At 40.1% G+C, this 17,642-nt stretch overlaps 2 protein-coding genes across 4 annotated transcripts; one reads left to right on the top strand and one right to left on the bottom strand.

Annotated features, from left to right (window-relative positions):
* Positions 1 to 76: 76 nt before the first annotated feature.
* On the top strand, positions 77 to 2,543 carry DUSP28 (dual specificity phosphatase 28). Its single transcript, XM_027661784.1, has 2 exons — positions 77 to 453; positions 1,347 to 2,543. Exons 1-2 carry the CDS (start codon positions 106 to 108, stop codon positions 1,479 to 1,481), a joined length of 483 nt encoding a protein of 160 aa, XP_027517585.1. The 5' UTR covers positions 77 to 105; the 3' UTR covers positions 1,482 to 2,543.
* A 288-nt stretch (positions 2,544 to 2,831) lies between these two features.
* LOC113955842 (claudin-15-like) lies at positions 2,832 to 17,381 on the bottom strand. 3 transcript variants are annotated; one of them, XM_027661780.1, is made up of 6 exons: positions 17,134 to 17,381; positions 16,479 to 16,754; positions 7,924 to 8,088; positions 7,693 to 7,774; positions 4,942 to 5,046; positions 2,832 to 3,593 (listed from the first exon to the last, which is right to left on the bottom strand). In XM_027661780.1, exons 2-6 carry the CDS (start codon positions 16,696 to 16,698, stop codon positions 3,488 to 3,490), a joined length of 678 nt encoding a protein of 225 aa, XP_027517581.1. In that variant the 5' UTR covers positions 16,699 to 16,754; positions 17,134 to 17,381; the 3' UTR covers positions 2,832 to 3,487. The 3 variants fall into 3 exon arrangements, with proteins under 3 accessions (XP_027517581.1, XP_027517580.1, XP_027517584.1); XM_027661779.1 differs by having other exon boundaries at positions 2,832 to 3,587; positions 4,936 to 5,046; positions 17,134 to 17,292; XM_027661783.1 differs by lacking the exons at positions 16,479 to 16,754; positions 17,134 to 17,381 and adding an exon at positions 12,005 to 12,328 and having other exon boundaries at positions 2,832 to 3,587; positions 4,936 to 5,046.
* Between the last annotated feature and the right edge of the window lie 261 nt (positions 17,382 to 17,642).

Raw genomic sequence — 17,642 nt, 5'->3', positions numbered from 1 at the left:
TAATACATCCCGGCCCGCCGGCTGCGGGCGGCACAGCCGCGCTGCCGCCGAGGAGCCCCCGCACCCCGACCCCCGGCGCGGAGGGGCCGGGACCCCGGGCTGCCGATGCTCCAGCTCTGCAAGGTCACGGCCTCCCTGTTCCTCGGCACGGCCAGGGCAGCCTGCGACGAGGAGCTGCTGTCGCGGGAGGGGGTCACCTTCTGCATCAATGTCACCAGGCAGCAACCGTTCCCCGGCCTCCCGCGGGTGCGCGGCATTCGCGTGCCCGTGTTCGACGACCCGGCCGAGGACCTGTACCGGTACTTCGAGCCGTGCGGGGCCGCTATCGAGGAGGCCGTGCGGGGCGGGGGGAAGTGCCTGGTGTACTGCAAGAACGGCCGCAGCCGGTCGGCTGCCATTTGCACGGCTTATCTGATGAGACACCGGCAGCTCCCGCTCAAGGACGCGTTTGAGGTAACGTGCCTATGCCCAGATTTATATTTAGACTCCTTTTGGGGAAGAAATGCAAGGCTTGTTCTGAGTAATGATCAGTTATTTTGGGCTCTAACCTGCCCATTACCAGTTATACAGATATTCAACATTTTGAATAAATGTTCCCCTCCAAGTTTTTTCACCCCCAGCTTGGACAAATGACCTTTCAGTGTGAGGTTTCTGGGACAAAATAATTACAAATGCAAATAGGCTTTGAGCACCAGTAGCAAACATGCAAAGCTGGTTGTTTAGTGACCATTTTTCTCTGTCAATTGCATAGTCACAGTAAGTGACAATAAAGACAGAGACAAATGAGTGGCTGCAGGAATTGTTTTGCAGGATTTGCTCCTTCACCTACATGACAGCTCCACGCAGCAAAGAAACATCCTGTTAAGCCTGCTCAATGGCCAGGGACTAGCTGTGAGCAGTAGCATCTCAGCTTTCCTGGGAAGCCCATCCAATACAAACTACTTGGACTCTATGGGCCTTTAGTCTTCACCCATTTGGCAGGTGTATGACTGAAGTCTTTAGATAACCATTTTGCTCACGTTAGACTGCGTGCAGAGAGTGACCAGTTTCACGCTATCTTAAACATGAGCAGTGTCAGCACACTTTGTAAGAGACATTCGCATTTCCAGCAAATTCAACAGCTCCTTCTCATGTCTCTCGCCCATTAATCCCTTCTGTAACAGGGACCACATGCCAAGTCATAGCAAGCACAGAGTGAGGTCAGCTCATCAAAATAGTTGTTCGTTATTCTGTGGTCAAATCAAAAACAAAGTAAATCTTCTCTAAGGTCTAAGGAAAAAAATCCATTCACAGGACACTCACAAATGCAGGACACCTTGCTTCTACCACTCTCTCCTGTTCCCTAGGCTGTGAAGACTGCCAGACCTGTAGCAGAACCCAACGCAGGATTTTGGTCTCAGCTGCAGAGATATGAAGAAGATTTGCAGATACTAAAGCAGCCAGGTCCACTGAGCAAAGGACTTAAAACTAGCAGTGTCTGAAGATGCTTTAAACAGAGTGAAGTTTCTACAGATCTAAAAAAAAAAAAAAAAAATATCCCTTCCTGAATCACCTCTACATAAAATGCCTGATGGTTCATTAGATTCATTCAGCACATTTCTGTTGAAGGTGCATGGAAACAGGGTGGATAAGCAGGGAGAAACAACAAAAGCAAAAAATGGTTGGAAGGACTGTAAACAAAGCAGAGGAAGGCATGGAATCTTCAGCAGTTATTTTCCCCTGAATGACACTGAATACGATAACGATGTACTGAATGAGTGAAGGAGTTACCACACAGCAGTTTTGGTTGTTAATTAAATTTCCCAGTGATGCCACTGGAAGACCTGATGCCAGACTAAGGAAGTTCTGAATTCCTGTCTCACCTGCTGGATATTAAGTCATAATTCATGTTCATGAGCTGACACAACTTTTGGTTGGAAACTAACACTAGTTGATGCTTAGTCTGCCATTTTCCTTCCGTTCAACTAGACCAAAGCACCTTCATAAAATTACCTAAAAATCCAGAGGACAGAACGTACAGATGATGGCAAGGAGTTCAGCTCCCAACATGCAAGTTAAGTGCCTTTTCAGCTTTTGAAATTATTCTCTAAAACACCAAAGGAATTATTTAAAAAACAACAGTTGATAGTGGGGGGAAGAAGATGACACTGGCAATTTAGAAGTAATCCTCACTCTTTTTAGCTTTACTTACTAAGTCTAACAAGATCTGCCAGTGCCCAACACATGCCTTAATGTGCCAGTTTACAAGTCAGCTGTACCTGCATCCAAGCAACATGGCTAAATCTGCTAAGACTGCTTGCTGGTTGCTTTCTGAAATTATCTATTGGGACATCAAGAAAACTGCATGAAACTTCTAAATCAGACTATTATATGTTTATCATAAGACATTAGAACTAGAGAGAAACACCAAGGTATTTTGTCAAACTGTGTGAATACATCTGTAATTTAAAAGGGATAAGTTATGAAACCTATGAACCTGCAGGGTGAAATTCCATTTCGTGTTGCTTAAAGCATAAATATAAAATAAAATTAGCTTATCACCATCTGTCTGAGTGCTCACACAAGGCAAACATATGCTCCCAGCACTGGAGTAGTTTAAGGCAGAAATTCTAATGATGGAACAATGACAGAGAATAAAGCCTCTGGGGAATTACACGAATTAGACAATTCAGATGCAGTAGAAGTTCCCAAAGTTAAAGATTGCTCAAAGTTAAAACAGGATTATTTTAAAAGCTGAAAACATAGAAATAAAAATAAAAAATTCAGGCTATTGTTTTCTTAGTTACCACAAGGCATTTTCACACCAGATGCTTTCTCCACTCCCAGCTGTGTTTGGTTCATTCCATATCATTTATTTTTGGTATCTGCATTATAACCATGAAATTTGTTGCACATCTACAGATTTGAAGGTGAGTGGTTGCTAGAGAATTTATTGTAGCTTTTATAAACCTTGACTATCATACATAATAAGAATTGCAGTAATACATCAGATCCTTATTAATTGCCAGGATACCACTCATCAAAAAATCTGTTCCAGTCAATCCATGGAATAAAGTTTATTTCCTGTCAAAAAGCTAAAGCTGCTAAACAAAAGTAGGAAGCTAAACATTAATGAAAACACAATACATTTTTAACTGTGAGGCCCATGAACTCACAGTCAAACACAGCTATCAGTTCCACATGTTTGAGTCAGCTGAAATGGAAACCGTTGCTCTCAAGTGTCAGCACATACTGCGCTCTGGTTAAATTTTACCAGCCTTGTCAGCATGCAGAAAACCTTCTTGTGGCAGGATTTCCCGTCACATCTTCTGTAGAAAGCTATTTACATCTGAAAACCATTCCTATTTACATTGGAAAGCACTCCTCCTCCTGTACTGCTCCGAATTAAGAGATAAGATTGCAACTTGGAACCGGAACCCTGGAAGTAGTTCACTTCTTTATTTGAGTTCATAACCTACTAATGTTACAGGCGATGCAAAATGGAAGTTTAGACATACTCCTTGTTGCTTATGATCGTCTCAGTGTTCCTGGAATACATGTGTGGCTGAGGAGCTGCCTGGCCTGCTGAATATCTGTATTTGTTGGTTCTGTAAAGTAAGGAAGAAAAAGATACAAATAAGAAGTATTAGACACATGTTCCTAGTTTAGATACTTAGGAAGTTACTCATTTAGGTCTGTATCAAACCCATCGATAGCACACTTCACAAAGGTGCAGAAACTAGCTGTCTATTGTTCTCGTCGGTCTGGTAGCTAAGTGGAAAGACAAGGGCTCCCTGACAGGCAGCACAGCCATCTCTCTCATAAACAAAACCACACTCTGGATTCCTAATTCACCTGTGCTCTTCCTCAAGGCATTTCAGTCAAGGCCTTAAAGCAGAAGAGAACCTAGCCCTCAATGCCCTTGTGCAAGCTTCAGGTTTTAATACAGGAATCAAGATGATGAGAAAGAAAAACAAGTATCTTCAACCAATCCCTTCAGCTGTCATTTGGCATGTTGAACTTCTATTTCATATGTCTGTTCTACCTGATTTTCAGGACATTTCAGGACATTCGGTACTTTGTATTAAAATACGGTGAGCAAGATCTAAAGTCCAATGTGGCTGATGAAATATTACCATAAAACTGAAATGGTTTCAGATTAGGCAATGAAGTATCAGAGGAGCGCTCACTTACTATGTGTTTTGACATAATCTTCAAAGATTAAATATAGCAGCAGTGAGCATGCTTCCTCCTTCCATGTTATCAGCCTCTCAAGCTTAGCCAGTACAACCTCCAAGCCATTTGAGTTCTTCTGAGTAGACACGAACCTCTGCTGTTTTTGCAATCTCATCCCTCTTCTTCAGAAAGGGACCTTCTGTTTGTGTCAATAATTTAAGATTGAAAAAAAGTCCAGGGCAGATTAAATATTGAGACTGGAAGTCTCAACTTTTCTGATTTGATGTGCAACAAGACATTTCCATAAAGAACAAGAAAAAAAATCATGTTTCTAATGATCAGTTGGATGTGCTTTGGGAAGGAAATGCCATTACACTTTCTGCAAATTAAATGGTGTTTGAATATTTTAATCACAGTGAGTATTGTAGAGAAACTGGATTAAAATACACTATATTCTTTGAAATACTTTTGCCAATAGACAGTTCACTCTTTCACCGCACATTTTCACCACATAGAACTTAGAAAAATAAGCAGTACCCAGAAATACCAAACACAAGTTATAGGGACTACTGATGGTGAAGTATCAACAAGTACACTGTGCAAGTGTTTGGTGTAGCATCCCCTGCCATCACAAGTCTGTGACAGCCCATAGTACTGCTGTACTTTATATGGTTACATATTTATACAAGAGGGTGAGAGAGAGAGAGGGGAAAAAAGTGCACAGGTAGAAAGGGATATGTAATTTACAGCTACTGTTTCGACTGACAAACCCAAGATTACCTGTAATTCTGTTTTTCCTTCCCTTTGCATGAACAGGTCAGTAAGATCCCACCAAGGATATAAAGAATAGAACCAGTCCAGCCTAAGTATAGAGCTCCTCCTAGTTCATACCTGAAACATGAAAGATTTTATGGAAACAGCTTATAACAGAATCACAAAGCCATTATTTTAGGCTGAGCCATAAGGTTCACAAATCATGCAAAGAAACAAATTCTAGTCCGCATAGAAATCAGCCAACTGAAAGGTACATTAGCAGAGAACAGAGAACAGATCTGGTTTTGTGTCTGCTCAGTAAAACTCTTACTTGTATATTTAAGTGCTCTGCTAAACTAGTACAGAAAGTGTGAAGCAACATTAAAATAAGTAGCAATAAATAATTGCGTATATTTAACAAATTGTTGATAATAAATAATAATAACATACCTTCTGTGCCATCCACAACACTTATTTTTCCCTTTTATTGGCTGTGCCACTGAAGCAATTTTGTGAAACGGAATGAATCAGACCTTACTGTCTGTCCTGAGAAAAGGCTAACCATAGGAATCAATTTTCTATGGGTATGATGCTAGGTGACCTACAAGTAGCTGTTTGTATAGGGCTAGTTTTCAAACTTAGGTATTCTAAAGAATATTCAGCACCCTCTGTGGTTGTGTGGCTGAAATCCACGTATGAGTGTCCCAGGGGGAAAAAGAATAGTTCCCCATTTTGCTGTGCAAAACTATACCTTTCAGGAAACCTCCCAGTCCAGTCCAAGAAATTAATTAATAATTAATTTGTCCCAAAGACTAGACACAACTGAATCTGGAAAAGTCTGGCAGGAGTTTCACAAAAAGAGGAAAACAAGTTTTGTGTTTGAAGACTGTAGGCACAATACACCTGTACCTCTGTAGTCTGAGGTACTCACTGTAAGGGTAAAATAAGTGTTATGAACTGTGTTGAAAGTACACTGCAACCAGAGATTTGTGTTTTCTTTCCACTTGTAAACACAAAATCATCATTTAAAAGTGTTGAAGCTTCTGACTCCAGAATTCATTGCTAACAGGAGGGCTTTGGGGGTTCACACACATTCCCTGCTCTCCGTGTTCTCATCGCACGTTGGAGCTGCAAGGTCTCCACTGGTTTAGGTGCTTTTCAAACACACAGTGGGGAGATAGTCATTATCTCAAAAAAACAGCAGTGCAAGCTGCTGAAGGAATACAGGAACAGCCAGGGAGCGTTGCCCAGTGTCTGAAATAGTCTCTGCTCACCAGTAAACTACAGACAGGAATGCTGTAGATGCCATCCCCAAGGAAAGTATATAGGAGGGATCTGCAGGAGAACTTAGGTTGCCTTCACAACTGTATGACAAACTCCCCTAAGAATTAGCAGAGGTTAACTTCACTAGTTTGCTGAAGTCAGACAAAAAAAAAATGCAGTCTGAAAAACCGGATTTCCCAGTCTCTTAAGAGTGAAGATCAATACTGGCCTGCAATTGAATTTAACTGTCTCTCAGAGTCCATGTCTGGCTTTACCAATGACCAAAGTTAATTCACCAAGAACCGCTCAGAGAATCAATAGCTTAAACATGAAGTTTGGATATTAAAAAAAAAGGATTTCTTCAGCTACTGAATGCAAACAATCTGGTAACTGATTAACAGCCATTGATGTTGAAGCCCCAAAGCTATAGCAGATAACTATAAAACTCACTAACTATCCCTCTAACTGAAATTCCTTATCAACATTTTTTTTCAGTTCCCTAATGTATTTATTACCCTTCATATAGTTCTCTGAAGAGGATATAAAACAACAAGTAAGTGCACAAGTGCAATTTCTTTGTGAGTGCTTCATTGAAAACACCGGGAAAACTGACAAACAACTAAAGCAATTGCTTAAAGTACTTTGATTCATCACAAAGCACTTCACCTCTGACTTTTCTGAACTGATTCCCAGGTGGAAAATTACAAAACACTTCAAATATGATCCTAGCAACTACAGATTTATAGTTTACTGATCTATGAATTATATACTAGATAGAGGTACTAACAAATTATAGAGGTCTCATGTTCCACAGTATGTTTCCATCTCCTTTTCCCCTTCTCTGAAGGAGAGGCCTGGTGACCTCTACCCTTGTTCCTTTACAAGGGCACCTTGATAAAGTGCCATAAGCTGCCATTTGGTTTTGACAAACATTGCTTTTACATCAGACAAGAGTAAGGGCTTTTATACCTTGAAACTTGTTTGTGTGCAACTGTACTAGCTGATAGTCCCCCAAATTTTGCCTCATTTTATTCATAAGGCAAACAAATGTTGAGACATTAATACATAGACAAGCAGTACATTTCTCTGCAGGTCACTAGTACACAGCTCAAGCTGCTTTCTGGACAATTTTCCCATGCTTGTATATGTGAGGTAATTTATCCTAGCCATATCTAGAATTTTGTACTTCTGAATGCTGAAGAAAATTAGGACTTTTACCTTTTTTTTCTTCATCTTGAGATGTGCACTTAATTGAGTCTCAAAAGAAAATGTAAACATAGTACAAAACCCGCATGGATGTGGGGTTGATATTCCTCACACGTTTACTAACTCTTCCAGAAGACAACTCTCCTCCCTCCCCACCAACATCTCTAAGGTAAAAAGATTCCCTGAAGACAATTCTTTTCCTCCTGTAAGACTGTATAATGGTATCCATCCAGGTTCTGAGACTCTGGAGCAGCTGGGATTAGTGCAAGTTTCTAACACATGATGGAGTTTGGTACGACAGATCCATTAACTTACTTGGTTCCAGCATACAGTGGGTCAAAAAACTGAGCAGTAATGACTGCAGCATACCAAGAAACAGCCACCATGGAGCAGAGACCTACCAGAAAAAGTTTAAAAAGCACACAGGTGAGTGATTCCTTTAATGGCTGTACCAGCTTTAAACTAAGAACAAGTTCATTTCATTTAATCTGGCTGTGAAAGCAACACAAAGTACTGATAGCATTCTCATTTCAGCCTTGAAATTACCTCCTAAAATGAAAAGAAATCCTCCCGTGACAGCAAACTTCATTTTTCCATCCTCATCGTTCAACCCAATGTTTGTGCACTTCAAACCAAGCAGTGAGACTACTGTAGCTAGGAATCCCAGAAGGATGGAAGTAATCATCAAGGCACGGCATGCCTGAATATGAGCTAAGACAGAAAAAGAGAAAACAAATCAGGATCTATACAAAAATGACATTAATCTTGTGCTGAAAAAGTGATTAGAAGGATTGACAAAATCAACAGGTGCAGTAATAAAATGAGTGAATCTTGTCCAACTTTGTCATATGGCTCAGAGAAGCCTCCAAACCTGAGCGCATTCAGCCTGCAAGTCAATCAGATTTCAGAGTTGAACAGCAGGTGCTAGCCAAGGTGTGTGGGGCTCAGGCATTACAGAGGAGCTGGAAAAATGTACCAGCTTTGCTGCTTCCAGGGAGAAATAGGAAAGAATGTGCTCGAGTTAGCAGTTCACTTCAAACTCTGAGTTGGTGTAACAAACAGGAGGCAAGTGGGTCCAAGAGCTGCAGCACTCCTCCCTAAGACATACTCCTGTGGAGAGCTTACAGCTCCTGTGGGCACGTTAGGGAATTTGGTATGCTGACAAGTCTGTATTGCTTAAGGTCACAGTCTTCACATTTAGGTATCAATTGCACAAAAACCTAGACAAGATTATTAATCAGCCTAAGAAGAAAGATCAAACAGAGACTTCGGTCTCCTCTAAAATGGCATTGTGCACTTGGCAGGTTCCAGCTCAAGTGGCATTTCGGCACCTTTGTTGTGAGATAAACATGCCAAGCGTCACCAATCTGGCAGGTCACAACTGCTAACTTTGTTGGACTTGATGATCTTAAAGTTCTTTTCCAACCTAAATGATTCTATAACTCTAAAATTCTAACCACACATCAGAAGGGTCAAAACTGGACTACAACTGGACACTGGCTCTGTTGATGCCAACATTCAAGTTCTTGCTCCCTGATAACCTCCCCAGTCCTCCATGATAACCTGCTGGCCAGGTCTGTAGCAGAGTGAGCCCGTAACTCTCCAGACAACAAAAATCAAAGAGAGAAACAGGAGGCAAAGTGATATTCACACACTGACTCAGTGGGGTGTATTGCCTAATGTGGCTTTAAGAGTATTGATCCTGCAAGCTTGAGAGTTATCAAAAATAGTAATAAGCAGTCATGAGATAAATTAAAGGATATTAAAGGATAAAATCGCTTGAGAAATTAATGCTTCATTAAGCACTAATTTTAAAAATTTTATGGAAAAAATACAGAGAGTAAAAAAAGTGAAAAGACCTCTCAGAGTACCATTAATGCCTCAAGGTTTTTGCCTGCAGAAGGTACTGTTAGGACAAGCACTCAACAATGCTGCTTTCTAGTTTGGGGTCTTACACCACGGCACCAGGAATCACCCATAGCAGGATCCAACAACTTACATTTCAGGTCCTGCAGTGTTAGATGGGACTCCCCATCTTTCCAGGACACACGAGCATATCCTCAGGCTAACTGCTTGCAAGCAAATGGCTGTATTATTTTAACAGCAGAAATTTCATACCATTGTACTACAATACAATAACCTCAACAGCCTTAACTGAGGACCTTACTTCACAGTTAAGAAAGCTCAATTTGTTGTTGTATTTATTTTTAAAATTAGCTTATTCAACAAGATACAAAGACAGTTCATTTTATTAGTCAATACTGACTGTAAGAGATTATGCCCAAAACCTATCATTGGAAGAAACAATTATGGAACATGAAAAAGAAGAAAGAAAGAAAAAAAAAAGAGTATAAAAAGCATTTGGCAACCAGATCTATCAAATGTTTGACTTAGTTGTGACTAGATAGTGCTAGCTATACAGAGTAGCCAGTCATGGTTTCGATCTTGTACAACATTGCTTTTAAAAAGATCCTCACTTCAAATGTTTGTGATTTAGACTAATGGTTTACTGAACTCAAAAGTGTTAAATCTGTCTAAAAGAACCAAGTCTCATATTTTCCATATATAAACGAAAAACTAGAGGTATTCCACATAGCTCAGTTTCCAATAAGGAAACCTCCGTGGAAAATCTTTATGATCCTTTTGATGAGAGGTAACAAAGACACTTTTGTTTTTTCTCTTTCTTCCCCTCCCACCAATCCCTGACATCTTAGCAACAGTTTCAGCTAAGTTTTAAACAGCAACTTGAACCACTCCTAAACTGATAATGATAATTTTTAGTCTGCCTTTGCTCACATCTGCCAGTACTATAGACATTTCTTAGAAGTCCCACTGTTTGCTCGGTCCTCATTATTACCAAGCCCATTTTCTTCCTCTTTCCTGCTTTGCCCAGCTGTCCTTTCCACTTTTATCACAATTCAGTGTCTTCTAACTTCTTTTTTTCAGTTTTCCTTTCTAAAAATGTTTTTTCTCTACAATTTTGCAAGTTGTTTTTCCCTTTCCCCTGCCTATGTCCCTCAAATATACTGCTGTCTTCTCAACCACAGAACCGATCTCCTTTTCAACAGATCACATTCACTTCAGGGCCTGGCCCAGCCATTTAACATTCTGTCTGGCCCCATTTATTTTTTCCTTCCTGCTGACTCCATGTTGTTATCTGCAGTTCTTCAGGAGCCCTCCTGTTGCTTGCCTTTTGTTCTCTTTGGCTTTAGCACATCATGATGCTCTTTTCTGACCCCCACCAGTTTCTTTGAAAGCCACTTTTTCCTGGGCAGCTCCATGATGCTGCCCTGCAGCCCCACTGGCCACATCTGCACACCCTCTCAGAGGCAGCACCTCGTGTAAATCCATCAATGACAAGATGCTGCCTGCAGTCAGTGGCAAACCAGCCCTTGAACTGTTTTTTACAAGAACCAAATAAAATCCCAGAATCATTAAGGCTGGCAAAGACCTCTGGGATCCTGGAGCCCAGCTGCTCACCCAGCACCAGTGCACACTGACATAAACGCTCTGCAGAGGATAATGTCCCATGGTTATGATCCTGCTATTACTTACTCTAAGAAGTTTAAAAAGGGTTATGTGCCTCTTAATACACATGTACTGTAAAAGCAATTGTTAGATAAGACTGAAAAATGAAAAGAACAGATTATTGCCTAAATACTGTACACAGACAGCTTCAGAGAATTGCTGTGCTAGTGTCAGAGCTGGTCAACAACATCCCTTTATTTCAGACTGAGAGAGAAAGTGAATTTAATACCTCATTCCCACTAATCCTATAGTACACATTCTTCAGATTAGGAGTATCCTCCTACCTATTTAGTTTAACCACCTCCCAGGGTATATTCAACTAGAAAGAAGGCATTTTTATTCTGGATAAGTATCTACATACTGAATTATTCAAGATTAATAAAAAATAGCTTCACTATCTATAAACATGCTTACTATCCACAGAATATTGCCTTAGTGGGACATTTGAAGACAATCCACAATTCTGCTGAAGACTGATACAGAGGACAGGAACCAGCAGATTTAAATTTCTTGATATTTAGAACCACATCCAAAAAGACATTAGTTAACAAGCCCTGACAGGTATATTAATTTATAACATATACTCCTTGTATAACTTATATTATAACATTACAATATGTATAACATATACTTACTGTATTTCTTGGATTGCCTACAATTTTCAGTCTCAATACACAAAACCCACTACCACTTCTCAGCTGTAAATAGTATTTCCTGCTATATGAAAAAACTCCAGCTGCAGTACATTAGCTATGAAGTATTTCAAAAGAAGGCCTATACAATAATTCAAAATAAATAAACAATTAAAAAATGTCTCCTACTAATTCCTCCCACAAGATGCTAGAGAAGAGATTACACCATACTTAAAATGTCTATTAAAATAAACGCTTGATCAACCGACTTCATTTGCCATATTTTATAGCCTCTCTTAAAATACCTGACACATTCTGCTGCTTAAGAGATTTTTATTACTTCAACCCACAAAGTCCTTCTTGGCCAGTTATTTTCAAGCACTACCAGATCACCAAAACAAAAGCCATACTCCTTTTTGCCCATAAACTTTTAAGCAATATGAACAAGGCTGAGCAAAGTCACATACCAGGCAGTTTAAGCAAAGAGTCAAATTCCCTGCAGTTGGATACTCCAGTGCTGTCTTCTACACAGCTCTTCCACAGGTTTTCATAGAACGTAGATGTTGTGATCACACTACCATGTATACTGGAGACTTTCCAGTAATTATTTGGCAAAGTAGCTCCAATAACTGCCAACCCACCCAAGCACAAGAGAAGACCAACAATTTCCAAGGCAGCAGTCATGCTTGTGAGTAGTAACAGTTAAGTATCCTAATAATTAGATTACAATCAAGTGAAGCCTTTCAGAAGCCTCCTTGCTGTTTTATCTCTGCGTTTCACTCCAAAATGAGTCTACCTTTGCTCTTTGCTCAACCCCAGAGATAAGGCTTGCTGGGCATGACAATAAGAAGTGGGAGCAGTTCATAATAAAGATATTAGTGTGTAAAAAAAAATGACAATATTAATTCTTTTTCTAATAGGAAGTGAAAAATGAGCCTCTTCTTTTTCTCAGCCTAGAAAGTCCAGTCAGTGTATCTACAAAATACCTAATAAGAGTGACAGTATGCAGCAAATATTTTATTTCTGTCTCTTCTCTGAAGTCAACTAGATTTTACACTAGATTAAAATTGTTTGTAATTTTATTATTGATCTCAAAAAACTTTACCGTGTTATTTGCTTGAGGACTCAAACATAGAAAAGCTTGAGAACAGGAGCTTTATTCTGAAGCTAGAAAATTTAGCACATTTTTTTGAGTTATGGTCATAAGTAATCCATAACAATTGTACTGCCAGCTTCCTTCAGGAAGGTTAAGTTTGTGGATAAGTGGTTTCCATTAATATTTTACTGTCTATTGATCTATAGTTAAACACATTCAGTCTTAAAAATAGTGCCATTTACACTGTACAATTGTACAATGCATTACATTGTAATAATGTACATGTCGTGGAAATGAAATATAAGGAAATGAAGGAGCGAGTGTGAGAGACCTATCTCAAAAGGAATAAAATTATGAAGAAAAACAGCTATAAGAAAAATAATACATATCAGCCAATAGTATCTGCTTGCTAGAATATCTTAGTACTCAAAAAAAAAAGCTATTCTAGGCAAACAAGATGTTAAACTTGGTTTAGTTGCTACTGCTCTCAGCTAGACAGAATCATAGACACAATTCACATCACCACTAATGTTAATACTTTAAGGTATCCAAACGAGGTTAACCATCTCTTGCAGTGATAACCTGCTCTTATCTGCAGGAAATGGAGTCAGAGTTTCTTCATAAAATAATTCTGCTATGATGCAACATGGTAACAGATTCACAGTATTTACATAATCACTACCAGAAAGATTAGCCTTTGAGAGAGTCACAACTTGCCCATAACAGATATTTGGGGTTTTTTCAAAATTCACTGTCCACTTTGAACTGATGCCGTAGGTTCAGCTGGAAAAGGATATTACAGTGCCACTGTGACTTTTTTGCTCCCTTGGCAGCCTAGAGGATCATTGCCACTGATTTAAACAAGACTATATCTGGCAGCACAAATCCTGTGATCCTGTGCAGGTCTGAACTTGCAATCTTTTAAGGAAACCAGATAGTGTGTGGTAAGAATTTGTCTTCTTGGGTGACTGTTACAGAATTCTCTTCTTCTGCTAAGTCACTGCAATTTGAAAAATGATGGCATAGTAAAATGAACACACTGTACCAGTACCCTGGAGTATATTCATCCCATTAAAAGCCCTTCAAGAGTTTCAAATTAATTTATCCATACACTGGTGACTATGCTGGTGACCTCAGCAATCACTTCTGCTGACAGCGCTTTCAAAGCTAAGATTAGTTGGGATCTTGAATCAAGTGTCACCAGATGTTATACTGCTGCCAATGATAAAAATAAAAAATTGAAGAATATAGTGTTAAAAAAACCCTCTTCCTAATTAAGAATCTATTTCAATAAGCAGTCATAAAGCACACATATAAACAGAAAAATTATATTGCATATTATAATGCATGAGCTTTTCCTGTAGGGCACCAGGAATTTTAATCATTCCCTTCAGGAAGTCACCCTTCAGTGTGTTGAAGAACATAGGGCAATTCTTCGCTAAATTTCATAAACTGTGGTTTGGTGAGCAATGGGCAGAACAGCCAGTGCTACTCTGCAGGAGGCTCTGGATCAGCAGCAAACAAGAGTTGGTGCTGACAGCTTCACATCCACACCTTCCACAGCTTGGGAGTTTGCCTTCGGGCTTGCTCTAACCCGGTCAGGTGAACTGAATGCTGTCAGTGGCTGAATTCTGGAACTGCACTCCTGGAGCACATTCCCCTGCTTTGCCTCATCCACAAGGAAACCAATTGGCATGTTCCAAGACCACAAACCAGACCAGGTGCAGTAAATGGAAAATTCATTACAAAAGTGCACTCCTAAGTAAAGTGCTTACATAGACATGCCAAGGCATGACCATATACGATCATAGCAACATATGACCGAGGAGAGAAATTGCTCCTAATCCCTCTGGTGTAATCCCAGCAGAGCACATTTGTGTGTAATATGGTTGAGAGAGAGCTTACAGGCAGAAATAGTAGTTTTTTAAATCAGATCACCCAATACAACTGGGGAAAAAACCCTGAATATATGAAAAACCTGAGTGCTTGATCAACATGAGCTGCACCTCACTTTCAAGCCCCAGGAATGCTGACTGAGCACAGCAAGCAGAGAAACGGCCCTGCAACAGATGACAATTACTCTGCAAGCACCACATGATGTGCCTTGGCATGAGGAACCTGTGCTGATTTTAGGGGACATGCAGTTCTTTGAATAGTTGAAGATGATCCACTGAGCCCTGCCAAGCAGGGGTCCAGTCTTCCAATTATGGAGGCCACTGGAAGGGAGGGAAGAGAATCCCTAGGAGGTCACTGCTGCACTTCACCAGGAACTCTTCTCTTCCTGGGGAATATTTTCTTTCCATGTTGGGTGTTGTGAAACTTCACGAAAAAAAGAAAAAAGGAGGCTGTCCTGCATCCCTACATTGACTCTGCTTGTCTTCATAACAGGCCTGTAACCTCTGCTTCTCCCTGTTACACAAGTCAAGGCAGAGCTGCCACACCATCGTAAGCATCCATGCCATCTCACTACGAGAACTGAAGGATTGTTGGCCCCATCTCATCACTCTAATTTCCATAAATCATACTTAAGTTTCTAAATGAAACTTAGGCATTCTGCTGTCTACATAGAGGAAGACCTGGAGAGGAGCAGAATGGATACCAGGATTGTATGAAAAGCTGACATTGTCTCTGATGCTTCTAAAATCCTTAGAAGCATATGATTAGCCTTCTTTTGAGGCCACAGATTCTGGCCTCATTACAGGATGTTGATACTTATTCTTAAAGTGGCACCATTGATAAGAAGGCAAAAGGCCATCAAAGCCAGGATCCTGTGGAAGAACCACAAATGTGCTGAATCTTGAGAGTTCACTCTTGAGAGTTAAACTCTCAGACTTCAGAGATCTGTCTCAGGCACCTCTGACTCCAGGAAAGTCCATATCTATGTCAAGAAAAACAAGGTTCATAGTCTGTGAGACACGGTATTTTGAAGTTTTGACCACTGTGCATCAAGAATAAATCAGCTGGAAAGAGTCCAGACAAACAGTAATGACAGTAATCAGGGATCTATAAAGCAGGGAAGACTGGAAGAAATTATTCCATTAACATCACGCATAAAGTGACTGCACAAAACTGAAAGTTGTAAGGGAATAAACAGAAGGTTCTGTTTAAAAGAGAAAGCTTAACAAAATACCAGTTTTCTAAGGCTGCACTGTTAGTATTTCTACACTCACTTTTTTGAGGAAAGATCTTCAGTGTTAGTTCCTCACAGTCCTTTACCATAAAAATGGTGTTTACAGAAAGATGTCTTTAGAATTTAGAACAATTCAAACAAACACTTTTCAGTCCCTACAGAGACATTTCTTCTCTTTCTAGTTAGAGACAAGCTACCCTGCTAGCATGGTCTACCCTAGAAAACACAAAAGCACAGATGTATTTTAATCTAAGCCAGCCTCTGGGAAATTCCGGAACAAATACACAGGTTTAGCACAAAGTATCCAACAAGTTCTGGATTATCTATTTGTCTCACACCAAAGCACAAACAAGCACCAGTGCTCATTGAACTATGATCTGCTTGTATTTAAGCATTAGGCTGAGTGAAAGAACACTATTTCTTCCAAAACAATTTAAAAAAAAATCTTAGATTTGTTGTATATTACTTATATCTCTCTGTCAACACGACAGAGATGGCAACAAAGCCACAGCAGTGACTGAGCTGAATTGCAGGCTGAAGGATACAGGTTTCACGGGGGCCCTCTAACCTGTCTGCAGCCACTACAGGATTTGTCCACACCAGACCTTCTGTTACAACTGCACTATGTGCCACCCCACTGTGCTAACATGCTGTCCAGAAACAAGGAACAAAACTACATCCCTGGATTTTATAAACGTATGCCATGCACACTTACTGTCTGAACTCAACATGTACAGAAATTTCTTGCACTCCACTGATCCAAGAGCAGTTGCTGCACAGTCCATCCAAAGCCCTTCAGAAACCCAGTCTGCAGTGGCCAGCTCTGTCGCAGTGTCCAAAACTTTCCATCTGTTGGACACGGTAGTAACAAGTAAAGTGGTGAATCCTGCTAAAGCCAGCAGCAATGCACAGATCTCTCGAGAAGATGATGCCATTCTTCCAGCAGAAGTTGTCTTCAAAGAAACCTCCCAAGATTCCTGATATTAGAAACCTGTTGAAACAGTTTATACCCACAGAGTAAATGGAGTTACCTTTACATAAGGAGTTACCTACAGGGAACTGTAGAACTGGAATCTAAATCTCATCAAATAATTGGAATACTTATATAATAATTGGAATATTCTATGACATTGAGTATTTTTTTAGGAAAACATTTATTACTGCACATGTTTACCACAGAAAAGTACCAACAGAGCAAAACCAGAGGATCTGACTGAGGAATTCTCTACTTTAAATTTGCAATGTTTCATCCGTTCTTTACTTGTTTGCTAACTCAAGATTCTTTCAAAATTAGGACAATCGACTGCAATTATGCATCTCCCAATTACAATACCAATCAATGCATTTGCAAGATAAATTTTGATACTCACGTCTGTGGTCTGTTCGTTTCATCTACCTTCCTGTGAGGCACTGGTGTCAGCACTTTGTGAGGACCAGTTTGATCAAACAAGTGGAAGTTTCATACTCTTTAGGACCTTTGCTCCCATTCTAAAAATCAAGGACCCAGGGCCAAAGCTCTGCCTGACTCGCACAAAGCTCTGGCATGGTTTTTCGCTACAGTGAAGTGTCAGCAAAAGGGAAAATTACAGCAAAATCACCTAAGTTAGTACCAAAGATGCTCAGATTAACCTGGCACCCACTGGTATATAATTTGCTTTGTCAGTGCCACACACCATCAGACCAAAAAGCACTACAGAAATATATTACTACAACTTTCACAGTGGTTGTTTCACTTGAAATTTTTTATGCATTTGTTTTAGGTTGCAGCCCACACCATGAAGAAATATGCAGACAGCTACCTTTCCAGTGGTTCACACTAAAATGAAACTGTTTGTTGTTGCAGCCATGCACCCTGACAGGACAGACCTCCCGGCCAAAG

The sequence above is a fragment of the Corapipo altera genome, unplaced genomic scaffold (genome assembly GCF_003945725.1).
Source record: "Corapipo altera isolate COAL_440 unplaced genomic scaffold, ASM394572v1 175, whole genome shotgun sequence".
Taxonomy (NCBI): Eukaryota; Metazoa; Chordata; class Aves; order Passeriformes; family Pipridae; genus Corapipo; species Corapipo altera.
This window is presented reverse-complemented; position numbering and strand designations above follow the sequence as displayed.